This window comes from Hippocampus guttulatus, chromosome 5 (genome assembly GCF_054856545.1).
Source record: "Hippocampus guttulatus isolate MCC_2025c chromosome 5, RoL_Hgut_1.0, whole genome shotgun sequence".
NCBI classification, from domain to species: Eukaryota; Metazoa; Chordata; class Actinopteri; order Syngnathiformes; family Syngnathidae; genus Hippocampus; species Hippocampus guttulatus.
The window spans coordinates 11,173,308-11,196,007 of NC_141265.1; the positions used below are offsets into that span (position 1 = coordinate 11,173,308).

Here is a 22,700-nt window from a genome sequence, read left to right on the forward strand (position 1 = left end):
TTTTTTCTTGAGGGCTGCAATTGGTATTTGAAACTAACATATTGGCCAGGTCATTTGCAGGTCAAATGAAATACAGTCTAAGTGTGAAATTGGTTCTTTTAATAAGCTGTTCAGTCTCTCTAATTGTTATGAGCATAAGTGGGGCAGATAACATGTTTGCGGTCAAGTATCAACCAGTTTATCAAAAAGTGAAATGTATGTGTTAATGTTACCAAATTTTTCAAATATCTTATTTACAATAATCAATTAACAGCATGAAGAAATACATTTCACATAGCCAATTTTATCCGGGAGAAAACTGCTAAATCAATGTCACAAATATCACCGGCTCCTGGTAATTGCAAATGCTAGGTTTGTCGGATTTAAGAAGACCGCAGGTCATATGTGGCCCATGTGTGCCACCCGTCTCAAGAATTGCGCAGGTCCACTTTGGTACATATAACTGCGGTTTACAAAAGTTTTGTGATTTGAAAATGTTGATGGAATTCCAAACTGTGCAATTATGTAGAGTCCACTTTATTCCAAGGAATTCATTCAATACCTTGTTTTCATTAACTTGATGAATGATGCAAATTATGTGGAGATGTTGCCATGTAGCTTTCAGGCACTATTACTATCTCTGTAAATTTGGTATTAGAATATGTTCACGTTTAACCCTGAGCCCTTGTTTGATATTAATACCATTCCAGCTTCTTTGTGGCCATATTGGTCCAACTACAGGCAGTTTGTCAATTTTAATATTTTCCATGCTTTTTGCTTCTTTTAGCAAATAGTTTTTAATTAACCTCACTTTTTGTTGTTCATATTAAATATCTATTCATTTTCATTTTTAACTCTTCAAATCAAAAATCTAAAAAGTGAAAATGTACAATTAAAGATAAAACGACCAGAATATGAAATAGCGAAACCCTTTTCTCATTTTCTGCGAATGCCTTTTACGCCACCCCATCTATGCATGAACACATCCAAGCTCTCCACAATCTAATGCCCTTTTAGGTCGGGGTCGGCAACCCACGGTTCCGGAGCCGCATGCGGCTCTTTAGCTGGGAGTGCCAATAAACAATTTGAAGCTCCTTTTCTGAAGAATTAGTCACTGTCTGCCAAAATGCTGCTTGTTGGTAAGTCAGTTGACTTGAGTTCACTACCACCATGCGACACATCTCAAAAATGGCACATCGCAAAACACCATGGCACCACCCAACAGCTGAGCTATTAGAAGGGAGAAAATGTGTTGGAACTGTGTTTAGCTAGTGCATGGAATTCTACCAATGAATTCAATTGCGTCAGCTTTAACAGTATTTCGATCAATTCCTTAAGAGGAAATTACTGAATTTTCTTGATTCATTTTGCCAAAGCGCCATCTCTATCTCTGCATATCTTCCTCATCAACAATGGCCTTCGTGGTGGAAAAATTTACTGTTGTGTTCAGGTCTTTAAAGGGGAACATGTATATTAACGCTTTGTTCCCAGGAAGGTGACTCATTTCAGACCATCATCATATTTTACAAACGTGTAGTCTTGTTATCGCTTACCCTTTGTGAACAATAAGAAAAGCACATTTAACACTTCCATTTCTGTAAACTATGAAAAATAAAATAAATCCACATGGCATTTCAACTCAGGAGGGACGTCATTTGTCAAGTTGACAATTTGACAAAAAGTACAGTAGAAATATTTTGCGATTGTGACATTTCATTAAAACGATTTGGAAATGTCATTGAAAATGTTGCACCTACCGCATAGGGCATCCCCTTTCTGTGACAGATCAAAGACAAGTAGAGGAAATGTGGACCCTGCGTTGCAGCTTAATGTGTGTGTTATTTGTGTACTTTTGCTTGTTGTTGGTCATGGGAAAAATCTGGAGCTTTATATGACACTGAGCAGATATCAGATTGACCTGATTCTCTCAAAGTGATGATGAGTGTGTGATAACGACGACGCTACGCTTTAACACCTACAAGTCCGCCACTTGGATCGCTGTCATGGAAATTGTTATGCCCTAATCTTTCTCTTTCTCTCTCTTCGTTTTTTTAAGTATGAGGACAAAGGTACCGATACAATTTGAAGAAAAAAAAAAGCAGTGGTCCTTTCATCTTTGTTAATATAATTACATGCTCTTGAATACATTTCCCGGTGTTGGATGTTACAAAATTAAATGCAAGATGAAATATTTCAAATTGCACACTTTATGATAATAATATGATGCCCTGTCCCTTGTACTTACCTCACCATTACTTTCAAAACCCCTTTATTTAATTCTTATCCTAGATGATTTTGGAGAATGCACAATGTTTTGCAGCATTCTGAAAGATCTCAACATTATTCTAGCCAGCATAATCATAATGGTTAATAAAGTGACATTTCTCACACACACACAAAAAAAACCTATTCGCCTCCCCAAAAAATCATTTCAACTCAAAATTCTCTCAAGGTTTGATTTTCTGCTTAGTATTCACTCGAAGTCATAATTACAGATTCTAAAAATCTTGTCTATAACTGTATAGACAAGATTTTTAGAATCAAAGACAGTGTGGGTTGGTGGCAGGAACGATACTTCATCTGTAAAACCCACATCAAAACTAAAATGGAAATCAAACTTAAACAAATTGGGGGAAAGCCTATTCAAAATAGCCAATACAGAAAAGCCGGGATGAAGTACAAATTCTGATTGATACCCACTTTTACAGTATAAAGTGTTGGTCTCATACGAAGGAAACAACTGCAATTACTCACCATAATTATGTGCATGCTTTCTCGAATATTTATGCATACTATCAATGTGTTCATTAATTCATTATAATTAATTGTCTTGGTTCTTAAATGTGTTATTTTTTTTATCTAAGAGGTTCTGTTTTTTTTCACAGTTTGTTTAATGTATATTGGTTTCCTAGCTCATCCGAAATACCATATTTTGTATAATATTAAGAAAAAATAGAGAGTCGGCTTGATTGGCATTTATAGACATGACATACTGTAAGTTGAAATCTTAGAGGAGAAAAAAAATATGCCTGTGTGTGTGTGTGTGTGCGCGCGAGAGATAGGTGTTAACCAATGAGCATGTGCAGTGTTAGAGACATCGTCTTATGTCAAAGCTTGATCTACAGTCACAAAAAACACTCCCGTTGGAAGACGTCCTCTATGGGTGAGAATCACTTTTTAATTTTTATTCACATCAACCAGTTTAATTCTAAATTCAGTTTTTAACGTAACATCATGTGTTCTGTGAAAGGACAATGACTCATATCACAATGTATATTTAATATGAATAGTTGGTTCCATGTTCATGAAAATAAAAATGTATTCATGAGCAATGAAAATATAATTTGACAAAAAGAAATGTTTTGCGTCTATGTATTGGGTCAAGTAATTAGTTGAAATGATCTGTAAAATAGAAGTGATATATTTGAAGTACAACTCCCATAGATGAAATAGAGAAGTCGGGGGTTATATTGAAAGCAGAATGTGAATCTGAAGCCGCAGCACAGGAAGCAAGCGATCTCAAAAGGAGCATATTGGTTTTACACACAAACGAAACAGCGGTTGAAGAGATGAGAGCTGACACTGCTGGCCTGAAGGGACTTTCATTCATTTTAAAATGTAAGTCTTATATTCTCCAAAAAATGTTTTTTTTTTTTTTAATGGTGCTCTTCATTGGACTTCATTTGCGAATATTTTATTGAAACTACAGTTCAAAGTTTGGGGGTTGATTATGTGGTTTTTTGTTTGTTTGTTTTGAAGAAACACTCAGTGAAAGAATGTCACATTAAATTAATCAGAAATACAGATGAATTTTTTTTTTTTTTTTTAATGAGGACATTTCTATGTGACCCTAAATTAGACACAGTATATTCGGATGATGTAGTGCCGTGTTAACACAACTGTAAACTACATGCCCAATTACAAACATCTTGTGAAATGAATACCTCTCTCAAAAAGGGATATCCAGATGCCGTGTGGACTCTCTTGACACGAGAGTGCAGTTGTACCGAATATAGTGGCTGCAGACTGATCCAACGTACAGTTTAGTCTATGTATAACAATATTATACAGAGCTTGTGTTCGTGAGCAGGAAGTGGTTTGTCACCTGTGGTTTCATATCAGACTCCAGTGACAATATGTTCAGACAACCGTTTGAATATTATGACAATTACGCTTATGGGAACAGCGACTCCATTCAAATGATGCACAGTTGCATGTCTATTATTTGATGCGAAGTGAACTAACAAAACATGGTGTCTTTATTGTTTAGCTCATGAGGACCAGAACGCCATGGCGCTCGGTGAGGAAGATATGGAGACAGCAGCCGAGGTAAGAAAAACTGCCGGTAAAAGGTCTGTTGGCCTGCTGGGTGCTTTGTGAGCTATTTTCATCAGTTACAGTTGATGTGTGACTGCAGACATGACTACACACAGACGCATTCTCATTTCCCTTTTTGCCGCATTTCATCAGGAGCGCAAATTTTGAAGCGCTTGAATGTATGTGTCATTTCTGCTCTGCTTGTGAAATGAGTAACAAGAATCGCGTGATTCTTCTTTGAAGGCACAATTTAGTTCTGGTAACTGAGAGCGAGCTGCAATGTGAGGAAGGCAGATTGTTTGTCAAATTTTCCCAACTTGGTGGTTTCTGCGCTGACCCCTGGCCGGCCTGTAGCAACGACTTTGGGGAATGTCGCCCACGCGTAGGTCCCCGAAGGTTTCAATTCAACAGCTCTACCCGTGCTGCAGTTGGTCGAGGATATTCAGTGCAGCTTCCAATACCAATTTATCATAGTTCTAAACAAATTTGGTCGATCAGTGACAGCATATCAGCATGAAGAAAAGCTTGACATTTCGTCTCCTTTCTTCTTGAAGTTACATCACAGTTAGAGTAGATACATCTGCTTCTGCTCAATATTGAGATCCAATTCAAGAGCTTTACAGTGATAGAGCCTCAGCATCAGCCAATTGTTGCTTCCAGGGCATATTTCTGTTCCCCCCCAGCCTTGTGTTTTACTTTATGATAATTTATTCAAAATCTGAAAAAATAATTCAAAGAATTGTGTTTAAATTGTAAAGATCCATGAAGCGATAGAATTCAAACCCTTAAGAACCAATACAAAAATGTTTGCATTTTATATTTTCTGAGGACAGTTACAAAGAAAATCAAGTTTTTAAAAATATAAGCCCCTGTTAAAGCGTTTGAGAAAAAAAAGTCACATTCAACATGACAACAACAAAAACAGGAAGGAAAGGTTACTTGTCCAAAAGGTTCCATGCCATCAAAATCTATTTTTTCCCAATGTATATCAGAGGTCAAAATGAGTATGTGATATGGTTTATGTTTTACATTTATGTAGTTTTTCAATTGTTTGCAATAGGCAATAAAAGGGGAAATGCTTGCAAAATGAGCAGATCCGATTTTGACGTCATTGTGACGTATGAAGTCAACGTTCATCATTTAAGTACCTGCACACTTTGAGGTTGTGACACGCCCACTCAAATCTGGAAAACTGGCTGAGCGGCGACAATCTGCCTGCATTACTTTTACATCAGCCGCCAACCAATAACTTGACCAAACAATGGCAATTGTCTCATTGCTGATATTTCAGTGCATTGATATATTGCAGAAAATATTAAATGCAGTATTACCACAATTACTCTTTCTATCAGTACAGTGTCTCATCTATGTAGGGTGCAACATCACACCTTGATTTCAGTTCTTCAATAAAAAATGGGTTCCATATGTTGAATGCAGAGGCGATTGCTCTAAGACTGCAAGGGAAGCTCAGCTTCCCCTAAAATGTCAAAAAATAAGTGATCAAGTAAATGTGTGGACATACAATTGTGTGTACATGTGATTGACTAAATATGCGCTACAACGTGCTCAACGTTTTTCCGAATCAGCTTCTTATTACTGGTTACGACGCGACTCTCTTCTCATTCATTCCCGCAGCTTCACTGTGCTTTAAACTTTGTGGACGCTGAGCGTCTACAGCGCGGACGCTGGGCGTCGAGAGAGTTCAGTGTAGGTTGTCCCAATGCATTGAAACGAGACGAGTCATTGGATAAATGCTGGTTTTGTACCGCTCACCGGACGCTCAGCGTCTCTGGGAGTCTATGGACAGTGGCATGTATCGGCTGGCCCGGACGCTGAGCTTTTCTGCATGATGATTGGATGATCTGTCTGAGGCTGAGTCTCTTTTTGATTGACAGCGAAATGAGCCAATCACCGATCTTTTGGTGGAGGCATCCGCGGGAGCATTTTTCAATTCTCATTCTGTTCTGAGTTGAACTGGAGACTTCTAATCATCTGAGCGACACTCTCTTTGTTGAAAACAACTAGCCACAAATTAATCTTTTATTTCTGGTGGGGTTTATTGTAGTTGTTGTAGTTATAGGACACTAGTTAAGTCCCTGGAAAAGAAGCCTATGATGTCGGCCGAAATTGAGCTTCCCCTCCTTGACAGACCAGCATCCGCCATTGGTTGAATGTTTCTTTTTAAGACATGGCAAACTCCCTAACTGTTGAGCTGGCATCTACGGAAAAAGCATATCTGGTTCTGAATACTGTACTATATATTTGCGTTCTTAGTCAAGAGTGGTGTCAAAGGGATAAACTTCCCTTTTCGATCCCGTTGCTGTGCACTGCACAGTGTGCAGAAGTGACAACAGGGTGTAGTGCCATGTGTCAATGGCCACACGTTTGGTACCCAAACACCGAGAATGGGGCCAGTCACAACCTTTGACGAAGGAAACAAAAAATACTAAATACCCACAGGAAATGGATTGAACTGCTTGGTTGAGTACATTGAGTACAGTATCATTTTGGGAACAGTACAACTGAAAGCAGAAGTCCCCGGATGCAAATGTACCATAGTTTTGCTGCAACCCTTTGGAAATGTAGAAGAACACATAACTCTCATTTCGGATCATAAAGACAACATGGGCTGTGTGTGTTTGAAGTAGACCACCGAGGGGCTCAAAGAGTGCAACGACAAAACTGGAAAGAGCAGTGCCGGGCGGGAGGTTGACTCAATCGGGGCTCGCCTGGAGGCCCGCACCTTCACTATTACTCACGGCGCTGGCCGACTTCTCGGAACCAGGAACCACAGAGAGGAACTTGATTCAACGTGAAACTACCTTGAGCTGTTTATTGTTGAGCGGCCGCCCTAAAATTATTTTTTTTAAAACAGCATCTTCATGTGTTGAGTCAAATGAAAATATCAATAACATCCATCGTGGTTTTTCAAACTTCCAATGTATCGAAAGTGACGGTCTGATCGGCAATGTGAGGTTTCGTGTTTGAATATTCGCCCTGACTCATTCTCATCCTTTTCACAGCCACTCAGTATTTGTCTGGTCACAATAGTTCACGCTCAATGTCATGTGCACATGGAACACTTTTAATAGCTCCTTCTCTTCTTCTGCGCACTGGTACACTTCTCTAATAAGACACTTTTGTGCAGACTCGCATTGTTTCATTTCTACTTCCTTGCAAACCACAACTAGTGACAATGTCAATTCCTTTCACCAAGTTTGTGGGCAGTTTGAAATGTGTCAGGGATGCAATAACTACGTATGGGATGTTTTGTAGATTTACATTTTTTTAAATGAATTGTGAATTGCGTTTTTTAGCAAGAGATATACAGAGCAACCCCCTTCAAACCTGCCACTTTTGTTGCAGACAAGATATGTGCTGATATGGTGGGAAGGAGGTCACTTTTATCGATCCCATACAGCCAAATTAGGTTCGATACACTAACGTAGAACCAGTCGATTCTCATCAACTCGAAAGAATATTTATTGTAAATAATGAAACGTGAGGTAAATATTTTCACGAGAGCACGGACTGATCCATCATGGCCTCCTTTAGGTGACCACCGGAGAGTGCTGACGACCGAGCCGTGACTTTTCCCTATTAACTTTACTTTTACTTTTGTTGCTGGATGCCATAATCATGTGAATTTAATCAACATCGAATTCCAGTACTATCTGAGGAATTCCAACGACTTTTCACAGTACTTTCAACATCGCGGACGAGATGAGGCGCGACCAGCGGGACCTCCGTGGTTTGTTGTCGGGTCTGGTTGGCGCTGTAGTCGGCGTAGGCAACGTAAACAAAGGCGAGCCAGTGGAGCTGCATCGCACTTTTCAACATCCCGGACGAGATAGCCAAATAGTGCGAGATCTGTGGTTGTTGTCGCGTCTGGTAGGCGGCGTAGGCAATGTAAAAAAAAGCAGACCAGCCGAGCCGATCTATATCGCTCAAATAAATGCTAATAGTGAGGATAAGTGGTTCAGAAAATGGATGGATGGAGAGCAAAAACCATGACATTGCTTCGTGTCCTATCGTACTTGTCGGGATACACTCGGCCGCGGCTCGTTGAAGTGGAGTTATGGTGAGTGATATTTTTTAATATTTTGGTCCGTGAAAACGTCACCAGGTAGACGTATAACTGTATCAATTTATCGTTCGATGAGTAAAATGGATAGATTCTTTTTTGGGGGTGGGTGGGGCAGGATAAATATGAATTGTCATGCCTGTTGGTTTATATATATCAACATTAACTCGCGCTGCTTCCCTCTCGTGTGTGTGTGCGGGTGATAATAGTGCATCACTACTTTTAATCCATCTTCAGTTTTGCTCTTTGCCTTGTTTATAGAACACACGAAACACGAATATTCTGATGTCACAATTCAATTTTCCCCAGGGAATTAAAGTATATGAATGGATGTATGGTTGTCCTAATGCAGTGCTTTTGTCCTCCTTAGGCATCTCCCCCGGTCACTGAGGTCCATCACAAATGTAAGGAAGGATCCAGCCTGCTGCATATAGAGGAAAAGTTATTTGTATCAAGTCTGCACTCCTTCATGAAGGAACGGGGTTCGCCCATTGAAAGGATTCCACATTTGGGCTTCAAACAGAGTGAGTGTGTGACTGTTCAAAAGTGTAAGAATATTAGGTTATAGCCAGTGTACTTGAGGTAACTTCTGACATGTTTCTTTTTACTCCCAGTTGACCTTTGGATGATCTTCAAGGCAGTTGAGAAATTGGGCGGATATAATTCAGTAAGTTAGTCTAATGCATTGAAATATTCATTTACTGCTGGTGCAAACAACACAGATGTTTATCAAGTGGAAGAGAAGTATTCGACAAATACTAAGATCTCGATACATTACCATGACTAGCTTGAATGGCAGTGATCTTTTGCACAGCGCTATTTAGTGGCATTTAGCAGTCAATTTACCACTTCTCGTTCCCAAACTAACAGAACATGAACATGAATATATGCACCGAGCCCATCCATCCATTTTTCCATACCTCTTATCACCACAAGGGTCACAGGCGTGCTGGCCCATGAATTCAATTTTAATCTTCCGTTCACACACAGCTGCAGAAAAGCGTCACCACTTTGTTAATTATATTGAAGACTTGACTGCAATATATTTTCGAGGCTACAATAAAATGATAGATGGGTGTTAATTCCCACAATGGCCTGGACAGCTCATTCTTACTTACTTATTCATGTTCTCTGCTTGTGTCATACATGAAGCAAATATACTTCATCAGTGGTATAATGGGGCACCAACCACTTTATCAAGAAAATTACCGGTACAGTGATCTGTTATTCTCTTCAAAGAGCAGTGTAGGAGCGGCCCCAAGCAGCCACTAAGCTGCCCTATGCCTCAGGCCACCACTGGGGACAAGAGACTGCTGGCCCTGCATAGAGAAAGGACAGTGTTAACAAAACAGGCACACACGTTATTCATCACAAATTTTTCCTAAACAGCACTGCATGGATTATGACTCGTTTGTTTATGCCTGTTAATTTCCCAGGTGAATCACTCCTCAGCAGGAACCCTTTTTTGTTTTTTCCACAGCATCTCATGTTGCCCCATTCGCAGACATGTTGCAACTTATGTCTAAATTCAGGTTCTGTCACGACTGTAGAATGAAACTTCACCGTACACCGAGACCAAATGTACTTTTTGATTTAGTTTGATATTTGCACGATATATTTTGAATCCACAATTACGCTCTCAGGATGTAATTGATACACCAACACATGCACATGATATTTAGATGAGGGGACTTGACATCAACACATGAACATTTCAGCTCCTTCTACTGGGAGTCATAAATTTAGCACCCTGTGCCTGCATTTCTTAAAGTATGATTAAGAGAGGGACTATTTCCGAATGGGAACATTCTGAGTCGTGTCTACTATTTGAAAATGGGTCCTAAAATGGATCTTCATGAATTTATATTTTTACTAATTCCATACAAATGCTACAAATGGTTAGGGCAAACACATGTGTATTGAGTCAAAACAGCAGTGGTGGGACCAGTGTGTTGTATTTGTGGTTGTCCAATAAAACCAAGTTTTTATACTGTATATTTTTTACTTTTTAATGTTTGTCATGAATAATGTCACAAAGTGATATGGTCAACAGGTGACAGCACGACGCCTGTGGAAGAAAGTGTACGACGAACTGGGAGGAAGTCCCGGTAGCACCAGTGCTGCAACCTGCACTCGCAGACACTATGAGAGGTAAAGCCAATCAGATATTACATGTATTAATTGATGTTTATCCATACGTTCTGACTCGTGTTGCAGGCTCGTGTTGCCTTACGAAAGACACCTAAAAGGAGAAGATGATAAGCCTCTGCCTCTCAGCAAACCAAGGAAGCCTGGTAAAAGGAATTCGGGAGGGAAAATAAAAGCAGCGTGGAAGGGGAAAAGGAGCAAAACAGACAGAGAAAAAGATTCGGAGGTATCAACACGTCATGCTGGATGAAAGCAGATGAAAGTTTCCTGTGCAGTGATTATTCAGACTTTCAACTCTTTTGTTTTGCAGAGGCTGCTTTCAGAGACTGCTAGTCGGAGTGGAGCAGTGGTGCATCCTGATTCTGCTCTCTGGTCGGCTAACACTGACAGGCACCAGCCACAAGTGCCTCTTGCCCCTGACCTTTATGCATATTCACACCTGCTGCACAGCCCCGCAACAACAGCGTGGCCTGCGAACATCTCCTCAGCTGTTGGAGAGGTCATCTCTCCTCTGGAGAAAAAGAAGCGCGTAGCACAGGCCAGCCTTCGAGCGGATCCGCAGGAGGAGAGTGACAGGGCTTCTGTTATCCACCGCTCCACGTCACCAGCCTCTGGCAGCCACAAGTGTGACTCCTCTGACAGCTCGCCTCGCCCTCTCTCTTCCTCCTCCTTCTCCTCCAGGAGCCCATCCCTGTGCTCCATCTCATCAGAGGACGAACAGAACTCTGCACCGAGCTCAGATTTGGCCCCCGATTGTTTCATCCAAAATGATGACACACCCAGGGGACAAACGTCAAAAGACACAACAGGAGAGAGGAAAGACAGAGATCAAGTCAACTCCTCAAAGGGTAAAAATCACATTAGAGAGCCTAAAGCGTCCACCAAAGACCTCACGTATTCCTTTCACTCTTCGACCAAATTGAAGTCTGACTGTGTACCAACATCTTCCTCTGGTTTCATCAAAGTTTTGACCAAATCGGCACAGTTACCGCGCCCCGCGCCCATCTGGCCAGGCCACAGAATCCAACACGGGGCTTTGATGCATCACAGCAAATCTTTAAAAAACATCCCTCCGGACTCATTGCCCTCATGGGAAACGTTCAGGGCAATGCCAAGAAAGTTTCCTCCCACCCAGCAGAGGCCATGCCATGCCACTTACATCACGCCGTCTTACAACATGTCAGTGAGAGACTCTCATCTCCAGACCACGCTACAGCAAACGGCCTTCCTCCCCAGAATGACAATACCTCAGTCTCAGGTCCCATACCGCCATCTTCCTGTCAGTACGCCTCACTCTGCTCTCATTTACCCCTACCCGTACACCATCCCTCTGTGGGGTCCCCGCACTTCATACACCATTCCCACCTTTTATACTCAACACAAACTATGATTATTTCATTTTATCTCCAGGTGTTAGCAATTTCAACTTGTGGAAAAATACCTTTCTTACAATTTCAGTGGAATCTCCAAACACTCATGGATTTGCATATTCATGGATTTCATAATTTGGATTTTCCCCATTTTTTATGGGATTTTAATTCTTTGTTCCCTACGCTTTTTGTGGAACTGTTAATTGTGTTTTTAAACCCAAAAATAGCGGGGGGGGGGGGGGGGACACTTTTCTGGGGAGGATAATTACCAATTGTTGCCCATCCTTGCACTCGATGACAAATCTAGTGCAACCCACCAATTGCCACTCATACAACAGATTTGTACCTTTTTGTTCAACTGGGTCGTAGATTTTACACTGAGAAAGTAAATTTGTGAGTAAACGGAAACAAGTCTATCAGTATTTCAGATACTTTTTGGAAAATATGTGTGTTATTTAGTATAGTTTATTGGTTTTGGTTCCTTTTTAAAATGCACAAACATCGACTGCCAAAAATGTTAAAACCGCAGTATCGCCTTCAATTTCATTTGAAACAACATTTATAAATATGTCAAAATGCTGGGACAAGCTGCAAAGTTTAATAAAAGTTAAATATACTATCATCTTAATTGTCTTTATTTTTAATGTGCACATACCTCAAATAATTCAGGCGGTAAGCTTATGATGCTTTTAGAAGAGCAACTGCTTGATGTTGTGATATGCTGCGATTTACATTATCTGATTTGTCGATTAATTGCGACTGCTATCGGTCACTAGTCTACTTGCAAAATAATTGTTGGTGGCAGCCCTTTTCTAAAGTCTTTACCTACTACTGTATGCATGTTTTTGAAATGTATAGCCAGAGTACTTGAAGAAAAGCCACACAACCTGGAACTCAGAGTTGAACCCTGAACTGTGAGCAAAACATGCTAAATGTTATTCACCGTGTAGCCCCCTATTTAAAAAAAATATTATTCATGATCACAGGAATAAACTTCAATGTTATGCGGTGATGTTAAAACATACACAGTTAAGTAGTGTCCTCATCCAGCAATTGTTGGCTTCGGCTATTGTCACAAGACATGAATGCATTAAATGTGGCAATGTCATTCCATCAGAATAAAATTACAAAATCTGAGACCTCATTTCAGGTAAGGAATCTTGAATTACATTTTCTGACTCTTTGTCATGTTACCCTTTAGATAAGAAACTGTGCTCTTAATTTCCTGAATCTAAATCACAGCTTCACTGATCTCTTTCAAAGAAAATAACATCGTCTATTGGAACCACAAACGGAAATTCACATTTACATCAAAGTCCTTCTCAGTTACAAAGCAACTGTGTGACTTTTTCACATACCACACAGCTTCTGATGGTCATGGAATTTTACTGACAGTGGAAAAAAACAAGAGAACATCCAGGTTAATTTTTAATTCTCACAGGCAAGACTGGCCCTAAAAATTTAAGACGGTGGAAGTACATTTTTCATGTAATTGCACCTGTGCAACTAGAGATTTATTTTTTAATTACTAGTCTTGAGTATTTGTTGTTGCTAACAAACTTCAGCGAGACACTGCAGCCCATTTATCAATAATCTAGTGAAAATGAGTGGAGTGAATAATTACTTTGCAAGTCGTCTGACAGTGTGTGGCTCTAAATTTCCTACTTGCCTCCCTATAATTTCAGGTGAGGGGCCAATGTGATCCTAGTAAAAGAAAAGTTCGTCTGGAGCCCTGATTCTCAGTTCTTTTGATTGACATGTCTGTGTCTCATCATTAACGCTCACAGGATAATGCATTTGGTCTCATGTTCAACCATGACTATGTTTCCATAACAATGCTAAGACAATAAGAATGAAATAATGCAGCAAACATATTGTTTGATACTTTAAAAACGTTTAGGATCAACATTATTTATTTATTGTCAACTGAACAGTTTGTGAAACTTTTTTTCTGCAATTTTTCAGTTCCAAACTCTTCTGTATTCTTCTGGAGAAAATTAATAATCCCACACAACATCCAAAAATACCAATTCCGCCAGGCTTCTGGATATTATAAAATGAGAACTAGAATAATAATGTTGTAATAAAAACCATAATAATCTCCAGATTATGGTATGCAAAATTATGCATTGATGCACATGGCACTACGAGAACTACAATAGATCTAATTTGACCATTGCGCATACAGTAAAGTAGCCAATGTGTTCTTTTATATGTTAAAGATTCAAATAAGTAGCCAATGTGTTCTTTTATATGTTAAAGATTCAAATAGTCACTTATAATAGTAACTGGCATGGCATGTTTTAGCTATTAACCACTTCTACGATAATGAGTTTATTTGCAAAACCTTTGAGATTAAGCCCCGTTGCCTTTTTAAAAAAAAAAATCTTATCAAGCACAAACTATTTGGATGTTACATACGACTATTTCAAACGCTCGTTATTCAATTGCTGTACTAAATAAATAAGACAAAATATACTAAAGTTTACATTACGAACCGCCAAACGCTATGCCTTGCAGTCTAAAATCAGGTTCATGTTTATGCGAAGAGTAACATCTCGCGAGAACATCCGCAGAGGCGCGAATAAACAAGCGACTTGTTGCTGCCGATGGTGAGCGAGCAAATCAAGCAAACCAAACTTCGGCTGAGCTGCTTTCATTATCGTTTGAAATTAAAACTCAACCTGATAACACACAGGAAATAATGTCGATCCCGCTCTCTGACAACGACCCCAACCAAGAAGAATGTCAGGAGGATGACATGACTCCGGCCGACTTGATCGCGAAACTGGAGAAGGCCAGTTGTAGTTGTTTTTGAATAATGTATAATACTGGACTCGTTTTAATGTTTCTCTCTATCGCAGGCTTGGCTCAATGAAAAGTTCTCACCGGAGCTGCTAGCCAACCAGGCCGAGGTGGTTGAGTGTGTCATAGAGCAACTCACACACATGGTATATTGACCCCCCTCCCCTCTTTTTTTATTTTTATTTTTTTTAAAACCTCAACGTTCAAGAAAGAAATAGAAGGGAATCCGTAAACATCTAATTAACTTGCTGTCATTTTGAATGAGGGTCCAGAGACATTTCTGTTAATGGACACCGCAGTGTCACCATGGTAACAACTGTGCTGGCTAACTTGACTCACGAGAAATCTTCTTCTTTTAATTTTGCTTTGTGACTCTGTGGACCATGACATGATCAATCAACTATATTTACAGACCCGAGGTCCAGGCATAAACAAATAGGATAAACAAGATAAAGCATTTAACAATTTTCATACACATACAGATACATCAGTAGGAGCAAGTCCCTCTTGTTAAAATGACAGTTTTGGGTGATGTATAGAATGACACCAAGATATGTAATTTCAAAATTCTTTCCACCATTATTGTAACTTATAACTGATCGGAAATGGTGAGTAAGTGTGCACACCCTCTGATGACTGGGGAGGTTACTGTGTTCAAAATTTTGCAATCTTAATCATACCTATTGAGATGGGATTCAGCACACACCGACTACTTTTTAAGTGCTTTTCATAAACCCCAAATAAACATATGCTTTTTATTTTTGACATCCCACAGCATCAGTGGGAGTTCATTGTTCAATGTGTTGGAGTCAGGAAAGCTTGCCAAAGAATTTCCAATACAATGAAACACAAAAGAAACAATCATCATCAAGTGGAGAAAATAATGCTGAAAAGATGACAGGAAAATTGTTCAGGGAGAGGGCTAAGAAGCTGACAGTAAAATTTGAAGAGCTGCAGAATTTTATGGCAAGTACTAGTTGTCTAGCACTTGTGACAACAATGTTCCATCCTCTTCATGTCTGGCAATTGGTGTCGGACAGTTTTTGACTTGCTTACCCCTGAACCTTTTTTTCATTCCAGAAGTACCACTGTGACTCATACATGTTGATGATTCTCCAGAAGTAGAACAAAACTGATTATTAAATCAAATCTTTTTATTTCACTTAATTTGAACATTTAGTTTTTTGCCATTGTCGTTTTTTTAGTTAAAACTCAAATTAAATGAAAAAATAGATATGTTGCCAATTGACAATAAGTAACAAAGGAAAAATAGGAATGCATCTGTTTGAAAGCAGAATTTAACAAATGGAAAAGCCTACCAGAATAGCTCAACGTTATTTGGGGTTAATCAGTGGCAGGAGTCTGCTTCCTCCCATTTAACATGAGTTGAATGTGATTGGTTCATATTTTTTTCTTGGTTGAGTTGTACAGTTTGTAGGTCACATTAATGATGGACATTTGTTTTACATCTTTTATCTTGCTCTCATTTTTAATATCACACCCTGTCAAGGTTTGGCAGACTTTTTATATTCATGGTGTTATATATAGTATGTTTGTATATTCCACTCAGTCATGTCAACCCTTCCTTTCACCAGGAAGCAAACCTACAGAGGGTGAAGAAAGGTGACCCCAAAGCCAGCATCCATCGCATGGAGATTGACCGCATCCGCTTTGTGCTGTGCAGTTACCTGCGCTCTCGCTTGCAGAAGGTCGAGCAGTTCATCAAATGTTTGTACACCTCGGTGTCGCTACATGCTATTTCACACCATGGCTTTGTGTGTATTTTTGGGTTTAGATTGAAAAGTTCTATCCACATGTTCTTGAGAAGGAGAAGTCCCGCAGCAAAGGAGAACCGGCGCTGCTTTCACCTGAGGAGTTCGCCTTTGCTAAAGAGTGAGCAGAGCATAAGACAGGACAGCGGAACCTACATCCACCCATGTACTATATGGCTTGTTGTCATGAGGGTCGCGGGGAAATTGGAGCCTTAAAAAAGTCCTCAAAGTTCCTCACCTTCAGAGTCGGCATGCCTGCTGGTCTCGTGGTTAGCACGTCTATTCCTGTGTGCAGTTTTGCATGTGTATAGGAAGCCAGAGTACCTGGAGAAACTCTCCAATTTCCTACTATCACTCAAAAAATATGCATGTTAGGTTTATTGAAGACCATAAATTGTCCGTAGGATCCTTTAAAAGTCTTAAAAGGCATGAATCCATCCATCCATCCATCCAGTTTCTGTTCCGCTTTATCCTCACAAAGGTCGCAGGGGGTGCTGCAGCCTATCCCAGCCGTCTTCGGGCAGTCGGCGGGGCACACCCTGAACCGGATGCCAGCCAATTGCAGGGCACACAGAGTCGAACAACCTTCCATGCTCACACTCATACCTAGGGACAATTTAGAGTGTTCAATCAGCCTGCCATCCATGTTTTTGGAATGTGGGAGGAAACCGGACTATCCGGAGAAAACCTTACGCAGGCCCGGGGGAGAACATGCAAACTCCACACAGGAAGGCCACCGGCATTGAATCCATGAATCTAAAAATGAGTGCTTAACACATGCTCCACCCCTCACAGATATTTGAAAACAGCACTCAAAGGTGGCATTGCCTGGAGGACCATTGGGTTTGGGCTTGACCTTGGGGTCGGGGTGGTGCGTGTCTGTGATTGACAGCAACAATGATCAACTACGCTACCCGTTCACCCCTTCCTAATAAACAACAGTACAATAAACACTATACACTAATCCTTCACACACAACAAAGAATGGAATAGTACCAACTAAGACTAAACTATGACCTAATTAATTTATATACTAGGACAATCTATGCTAAATAAACTAACCAAATGCAATGCTCATAAAACACTTATCTGAAACTCGATATAAAGAAAATGATCACAAACGCTCCTATTCCAACTCACTACGGAGGCGCGTACGAGACTGAGCCTCTTGTGTACCCCATGGTAGTAGAGCAACTACGTCAAGATCCTGAAAATGACCTCAGAATTCCTTGCCAGTCCTGTCCACAGGACAGAAAGCAAAATTCACATGCAGTGCATGGTTTATCCTGAAGATAGCGCCATACAGACAATACTGTATTAGCCCAAATTCAAGAGTTCAACAAACTTGCACTAAAATGTGAAAATAATGACCAGGGGATGTTCACAGTACTACGAAACACTCGTTTATACAGTTTCTAAAGCAAAAAAAAAGTTGTGTTGGGGTTAGAATCCGTTTCAAGGCACTTCATTTATGTACTGTAGTAACATTCGACAACATGGGGTGGAGAGAATATTGTGAAGCTGGTCTCTAATTTAATTTGATATACAATTTAAAAGTCTTGAATCTAACTTGAGTGAAGTTGTAGGAACCCTGGTTAGGTATAGGTACACTACTGTGCTTCTCAAAATCTGGTACAAGTACCATTGATGGTACATGGGCTTGCCGTACTCGCTTCTGCCACGCTGTTAAGCTCCAGCATTCCTGTACTCCTCGACTTGATCATTTTGACTACCTTTCAGTTGTTACCACCTCGACCTGTCTCACGTCCTGGCAATAAAACCCTTGTGCGTTTTTTGTGTCTGCGTCCAGCATCTCAGCACAGTTTTTGTTGTCCCTAGTATTCTGTTTTAGTTGTGCGCTAGCTTTTTACATGTGTGTATATTTTTGTTGGCCCTAATATTCTGTTTTCAGTTGTGCGCTTGCTGTTTACATGTGTGTATGTTTGCATTCTCCAGGTATGCTGCAAACACAGAAAGCCACTTGAAGTCTGTGGCACTGAGCCATATGCCCCCCATCCTCCAGACACTTGACATGCTCAAAGCAGGTATGGTGTTCTAATCTTGTCTAGTTTTAGCACACATGGCCTGTAGACGCCTTTGAATACTGATTCTGTTCATTCTGATGGAAACTCAGTGCCAGCGCCATGCCTGGATTCCTTTGTTTTCCTGCGAGTGAAGGAGGGCCAAGAGAACATCTTAGTGGAGCCCGAAACCGATGATCAGAGGTACTTCACTCTTGTGAGGCTCTCTGAACATGATTTTCAACACATACCTGTAAGTAACATCACTGACATTTTCATCTCTTGTCTCAGAGAGTACGTTGTGGATCTTGAAGAGGGCTCTCAGCATCTCATGCGCTATCGAACCATTGCACCACTTATTTCGAGTGGAGCTGCACAGCTGATCTAAATGTCAAGGTAAGTAAGCCTCAAGTCCGCGCTGCCCCTCAAGCTCATGCACACTCTCTCCGATTTTTCTGCCTGTCTTATGTAAGTGGCTCCTTTGTATTGCCATCTTGATTATTTTTAGCTCTAAGATTTATTCCTGCATAGTTTCTTGGCAACAGTTTAAGAATATGTGTTCTAATTGGGGCAGCAGAGTGGACGAATTGCCACCACACCTGCCTCATAGTGCTGAGGTTCTGGATTCAAATCATTGAACTTTCTGTGCTCAGTTTAAATGTTCTTTCTGGTTCCTCCGGCTCCCTCCTGCATTCCCAAAAACATGCATGATCGGTTAATTGAAGAATCAGAATTGTCCATGACTGTGAATGTGAGTGTGAACTTCACTCAACGATGAAATGCAGCTCATACAGAGTGTACATTGTGTTGCAGGTTTGTGTTTCTGTTCTGGGTGCTTTGGCCTCCAACAGCTTGTAAAACAAGTAGCAGACAGTTTTACAGATCTGGATGCAACTCAGACCTTATGCTCCATGCGTGATTGGTGTCCCAATCGTGGACCCATAGCTTCAAATGCAGGAACATCCGATCCACTTAATATTGATTCCTGTTCCTGTGTCCACATTTTGAAGTGGAGTGGACAATTTATGTGCTGCATTAAAAGCCCACAAATGCAAACTTAACATGGTAACTTAACTATTTTGTATTTTGACCGCTGGTTTGAATGGCGCCGTCCGTCTATTGCGTGTTCGCAGAATGATGTATTGTGGGGGGGGGGGGGGGGGGGAGTACTGTGTTTAAACAAAAAAAAAAAGAGCCCTGCCATAATACATGTCTCAGACATGATGGCAGTGGCCCAAAATATGGAATGTACTGCCGGAATTATTTTGTCTGGTGGTGAAGGCTTATTCATTTCATTAAATGAATTGTGAAGAAATACAAAAGGCATCTGTGCATTTCCTTTTGTGTCAAATCCTTCGTTGCCATGTGAACAGGCTCTACTCCCTTTTGCTGTAAATCTACCCTGGTATTTCATATGTTGCTTTGAGACTCCTAGAAAAGGTTTTGCTTCATAGTGTCTCTTCATTTTTGTCCTCTAAACTGCCTGTTATTAATGTTACCATATCTTCTCTGAGACATAATTGTTCTAATCATGCCGTTGTGTAATTTTCAGCGGGAGCAATCAGTTTTCATTGTGTGCACTCGCTCTAATTGCGAAATCATGATCCCTAACAAGGGATGAAGCACTGATTGAACTGAGCGCAAAGGCCTCATGTTTGTGATGAATCATTGCATTAATCCAGTGTGATCAAATTATTAATGATGCTAAATTTAGTTTTGCTCAGAGCTGCTTAAAAGCATAAATGGTGGAAACTGGATTGTATATTGTGACCGTTAAAATGTATACATGAAAGATTATGACAATTTCAATGACTCTTCTCATGATCCCAATTAGATTTTAAGATCATATAACTTCCATCTGCAATTAATTTGATGGCTCAAGTTGCTCGTAATGGAAATATTTATTTTTATCCAAACATCTCAGCACGCATCCGGTTTCAAGTGCACACTTTCACCCACTGACTGCAGCCAGTGCTGACGCGTTAAATGACAGTCATGCCGAGAGATGGCTTGTAATCTTTGGCGCCACACATGCCAACATAATCTGACACAAGGATCCCTTCAGGACACAAGCCAGCCAGCAGTGCTGCATTTTCCAGATGACCCCTGTTGACTCCTTTACCGTGCTCACAACAACTCATCAGGGAGGAGATCGATGCACTTGAACACTTTGTACTCATCAATGAGACTTTTAAGGTTGAGCATTTCACTCATGTGCTGTCAATAATTGCTCTAATGGCCCTAATGGTCCTCAAGGACCATGTGCAAATACAAGCTTTATCCACATTAGCAGGTCGACTTTGGCCTACCAGCAGGATGACAATATGTTAATAGTGAGGCACATGTTGACATCTGTGTGCAACCCAGTGTGCTGTCGCTTTTCTATTAGTGCACTGAATTGATTTACTAGTGAGGACAAATGGACCTTAGTGAACGAATCTCTTTTCGTCAATGGACGCTACAGCTTCGTGTTTGCTTTCAAAACTTAGCTTGTAGCAGACGTGTGCACATTTTCAGCATGACGTCTGACCCACTGGTGAAAGGACACTTTGATCCTCTCCTCTTTCATCTATAACTGCTTCAGACAACAAAGTGTGTGTAGAAAAGTGGTGAAGATTGCACGACTGTCTGTGTCCTATGTGTTGTGTTGTGTTATTTTTGTTATTTTGACTTCAAAATGGCGCCGCGAGAGTGGCTGCCTTTCCAGCAGCTCCTATATTTTGTTGTTCTACTTCTTCCTTTCATAACTTTGCTGCTGTGAATTGGAAATTTCTCCATTGCAAGACTAATAAAAGTTTTCTTATTCTTATTCTTAAACTGTATTTATCCTGACACTCAAATATGGAATTCAGTCACGGGCAAAAGTCACGCATTCCTCACTTGACTGTCATGCATCAATGGCAGTTAGTACTATATTGTTAGAAGAGCAACCCATCCCCTCAAAAAAAAACAAAAAAAACCTGGTCAGTAGAACAGAGGGGGCGGAGTAGTACAGGGTAGCTGGGTGAGTATAAATGGAACATCACACAAGAGGCCTCTGTGGGTGAAGGGAGCCCAAAGACTTTCGCAGGAGTGCTGGCTGCCCACCATTTTGTAAGTAAGATAGGATGTTGTAAACTTTTTATGTTTACTAACACGCTCACATTTTCGTCTTATTCAAGACTTCTGTGCACCACGCCAGCAGCATGGAGACCTCCAGCACAATGTAAGAACTTAATAGAGTTGATGTGCATGCACTCTTGGCACGAGCAAATGGAAATGTAATTAATTTGGGGGGTTCTCTCATCTAAATACATCTATGTAAAATAAATATCCATAAAAGTTGTAGTCATTATGCCACTTTGATCTATTTCAAGTTTCCTGCCCATAATTGGCCTTGGCTCAATGGCTCAGTCAGCCGGACTTATGGAGATTGCCGTCAGGCTGTGTCTGAACCAACGTAAGCAATTGTGTCCTCATGTTTGGGTGCCCATCTTGAAACCCCTGCGGCCTTGCATCCGCTCCACATTTCCAAAGGCCACATCAGCTGACATCCCACGCCAAGTCGGTTCAACCCAGACGCTCGCAGGTTACTTTGAGGACTTGGATGATGACAATTATGTTTTGGCCCCGGTCAAGAACAAGCATGTGGTTTTCGCTGACTCCAAGGGCCAGTCGTTGACAGATGTGCGAATCTTTTCTGACGAGGAAGACCACTCCGACCTCGACCCTCTGCCGTCCCTCCAGGGTTTGGTTAAGATGACTGAGCCTGGTTACAGCTGCACGGTCAGCACCTGCTGCCCAGGTACACGGCTCACGCTCGGTTTCCCGCAGCCCTCCGCTAATTTCCAGGCCTTTCGTGCAAAGCTTGCTGAGAACATGGTCACCCTGGAGAACTGCACGGTCACTGGGCAAAACCTCAGAGGCATCGCCCGAGTCCAAAACCTCAGCTTTCAAAAAGATGTGCGTGTGCGTATCACCTTTGACTCATGGCAGAGCTACAGAGATGTGCCCTGCACGCACCTGCAGCAGCGCTTTGGAGGGCCGCAAACAGACATCTTTCAGTTTGACATAGACATACCCAAAGTGCTTGATGCAAAGAGGAAGATAGAATTCTGCTTAAGTTATTCACCAGGAGGGCAGGCTAATACTTTTTGGGACAACAACAATGGACAGAACTATGCAATTAAGGTGTGTGTGAGCTCACATCTTTGTCACAATTAGA

At 40.8% G+C, this 22,700-nt stretch overlaps 3 protein-coding genes across 6 annotated transcripts; all 3 read left to right on the forward strand.

The window, feature by feature from the left end:
- The first annotated feature begins 3,091 nt into the window (after nt 1-3,091).
- Nucleotides 3,092-12,520, forward strand: arid5a (AT-rich interactive domain 5A). Of its 3 annotated transcripts, none has more exons than XM_086112379.1 (7): nt 3,092-3,142; nt 4,250-4,308; nt 8,751-8,904; nt 8,995-9,047; nt 10,434-10,531; nt 10,598-10,754; nt 10,839-12,520. In XM_086112379.1, exons 1-7 carry the CDS (start codon nt 3,139-3,141, stop codon nt 11,916-11,918), a joined length of 1,605 nt encoding a protein of 534 aa, XP_085968505.1. In that variant the 5' UTR covers nt 3,092-3,138; the 3' UTR covers nt 11,919-12,520. The 3 variants fall into 3 exon arrangements, with proteins under 3 accessions (XP_085968505.1, XP_085968504.1, XP_085968506.1); XM_086112378.1 differs by lacking the exon at nt 3,092-3,142 and adding an exon at nt 3,464-3,597; XM_086112380.1 differs by lacking the exons at nt 3,092-3,142; nt 4,250-4,308 and adding an exon at nt 7,636-8,377.
- A 1,956-nt stretch (nt 12,521-14,476) lies between these two features.
- On the forward strand, nt 14,477-19,645 carry gins4 (GINS complex subunit 4 (Sld5 homolog)). 2 transcript variants are annotated; one of them, XM_086111989.1, is made up of 9 exons: nt 14,477-14,510; nt 14,597-14,695; nt 14,763-14,849; nt 16,299-16,412; nt 16,499-16,596; nt 18,432-18,520; nt 18,610-18,700; nt 18,788-18,892; nt 19,310-19,645. In XM_086111989.1, exons 1-8 carry the CDS (start codon nt 14,508-14,510, stop codon nt 18,882-18,884), a joined length of 678 nt encoding a protein of 225 aa, XP_085968115.1. In that variant the 5' UTR covers nt 14,477-14,507; the 3' UTR covers nt 18,885-18,892; nt 19,310-19,645. The 2 variants fall into 2 exon arrangements, with proteins under 2 accessions (XP_085968115.1, XP_085968116.1); XM_086111990.1 differs by having other exon boundaries at nt 14,484-14,695.
- A 1,900-nt stretch (nt 19,646-21,545) lies between these two features.
- ppp1r3c2b (protein phosphatase 1 regulatory subunit 3C2, duplicate b) lies at nt 21,546-22,699 on the forward strand. Its single transcript, XM_086111988.1, has 3 exons — nt 21,546-21,589; nt 21,658-21,701; nt 21,853-22,699. Exons 2-3 carry the CDS (start codon nt 21,682-21,684, stop codon nt 22,697-22,699), a joined length of 867 nt encoding a protein of 288 aa, XP_085968114.1. The 5' UTR covers nt 21,546-21,589; nt 21,658-21,681.
- The last annotated feature ends 1 nt before the right edge of the window (nt 22,700 follows it).

Excerpts from the sequence above, each read along its gene's own strand:
- arid5a (XM_086112378.1), top strand. The coding sequence starts at position 3,549 with ATGAGAGCTGACACTGCTGGCCTGAAGGGACTTTCATTCATTTTAAAA. Across the intron at positions 4,309-8,750 it reads ATATGGAGACAGCAGCCGAG|GCATCTCCCCCGGTCACTGA; the intron begins GTAAGAAAAACT and ends TGTCCTCCTTAG. Across the intron at positions 10,755-10,838 it reads ACAGAGAAAAAGATTCGGAG|AGGCTGCTTTCAGAGACTGC; the intron begins GTATCAACACGT and ends TTTGTTTTGCAG.
- gins4 (XM_086111989.1), top strand. Across the intron at positions 16,413-16,498 it reads TGCGCTCTCGCTTGCAGAAG|ATTGAAAAGTTCTATCCACA; the intron begins GTCGAGCAGTTC and ends TTTTGGGTTTAG. Across the intron at positions 16,597-18,431 it reads GAGTTCGCCTTTGCTAAAGA|GTATGCTGCAAACACAGAAA; the intron begins GTGAGCAGAGCA and ends TGCATTCTCCAG.
- ppp1r3c2b (XM_086111988.1), top strand. The coding sequence starts at position 21,682 with ATGGAGACCTCCAGCACAAT. Across the intron at positions 21,702-21,852 it reads ATGGAGACCTCCAGCACAAT|TTTCCTGCCCATAATTGGCC; the intron begins GTAAGAACTTAA and ends ATCTATTTCAAG.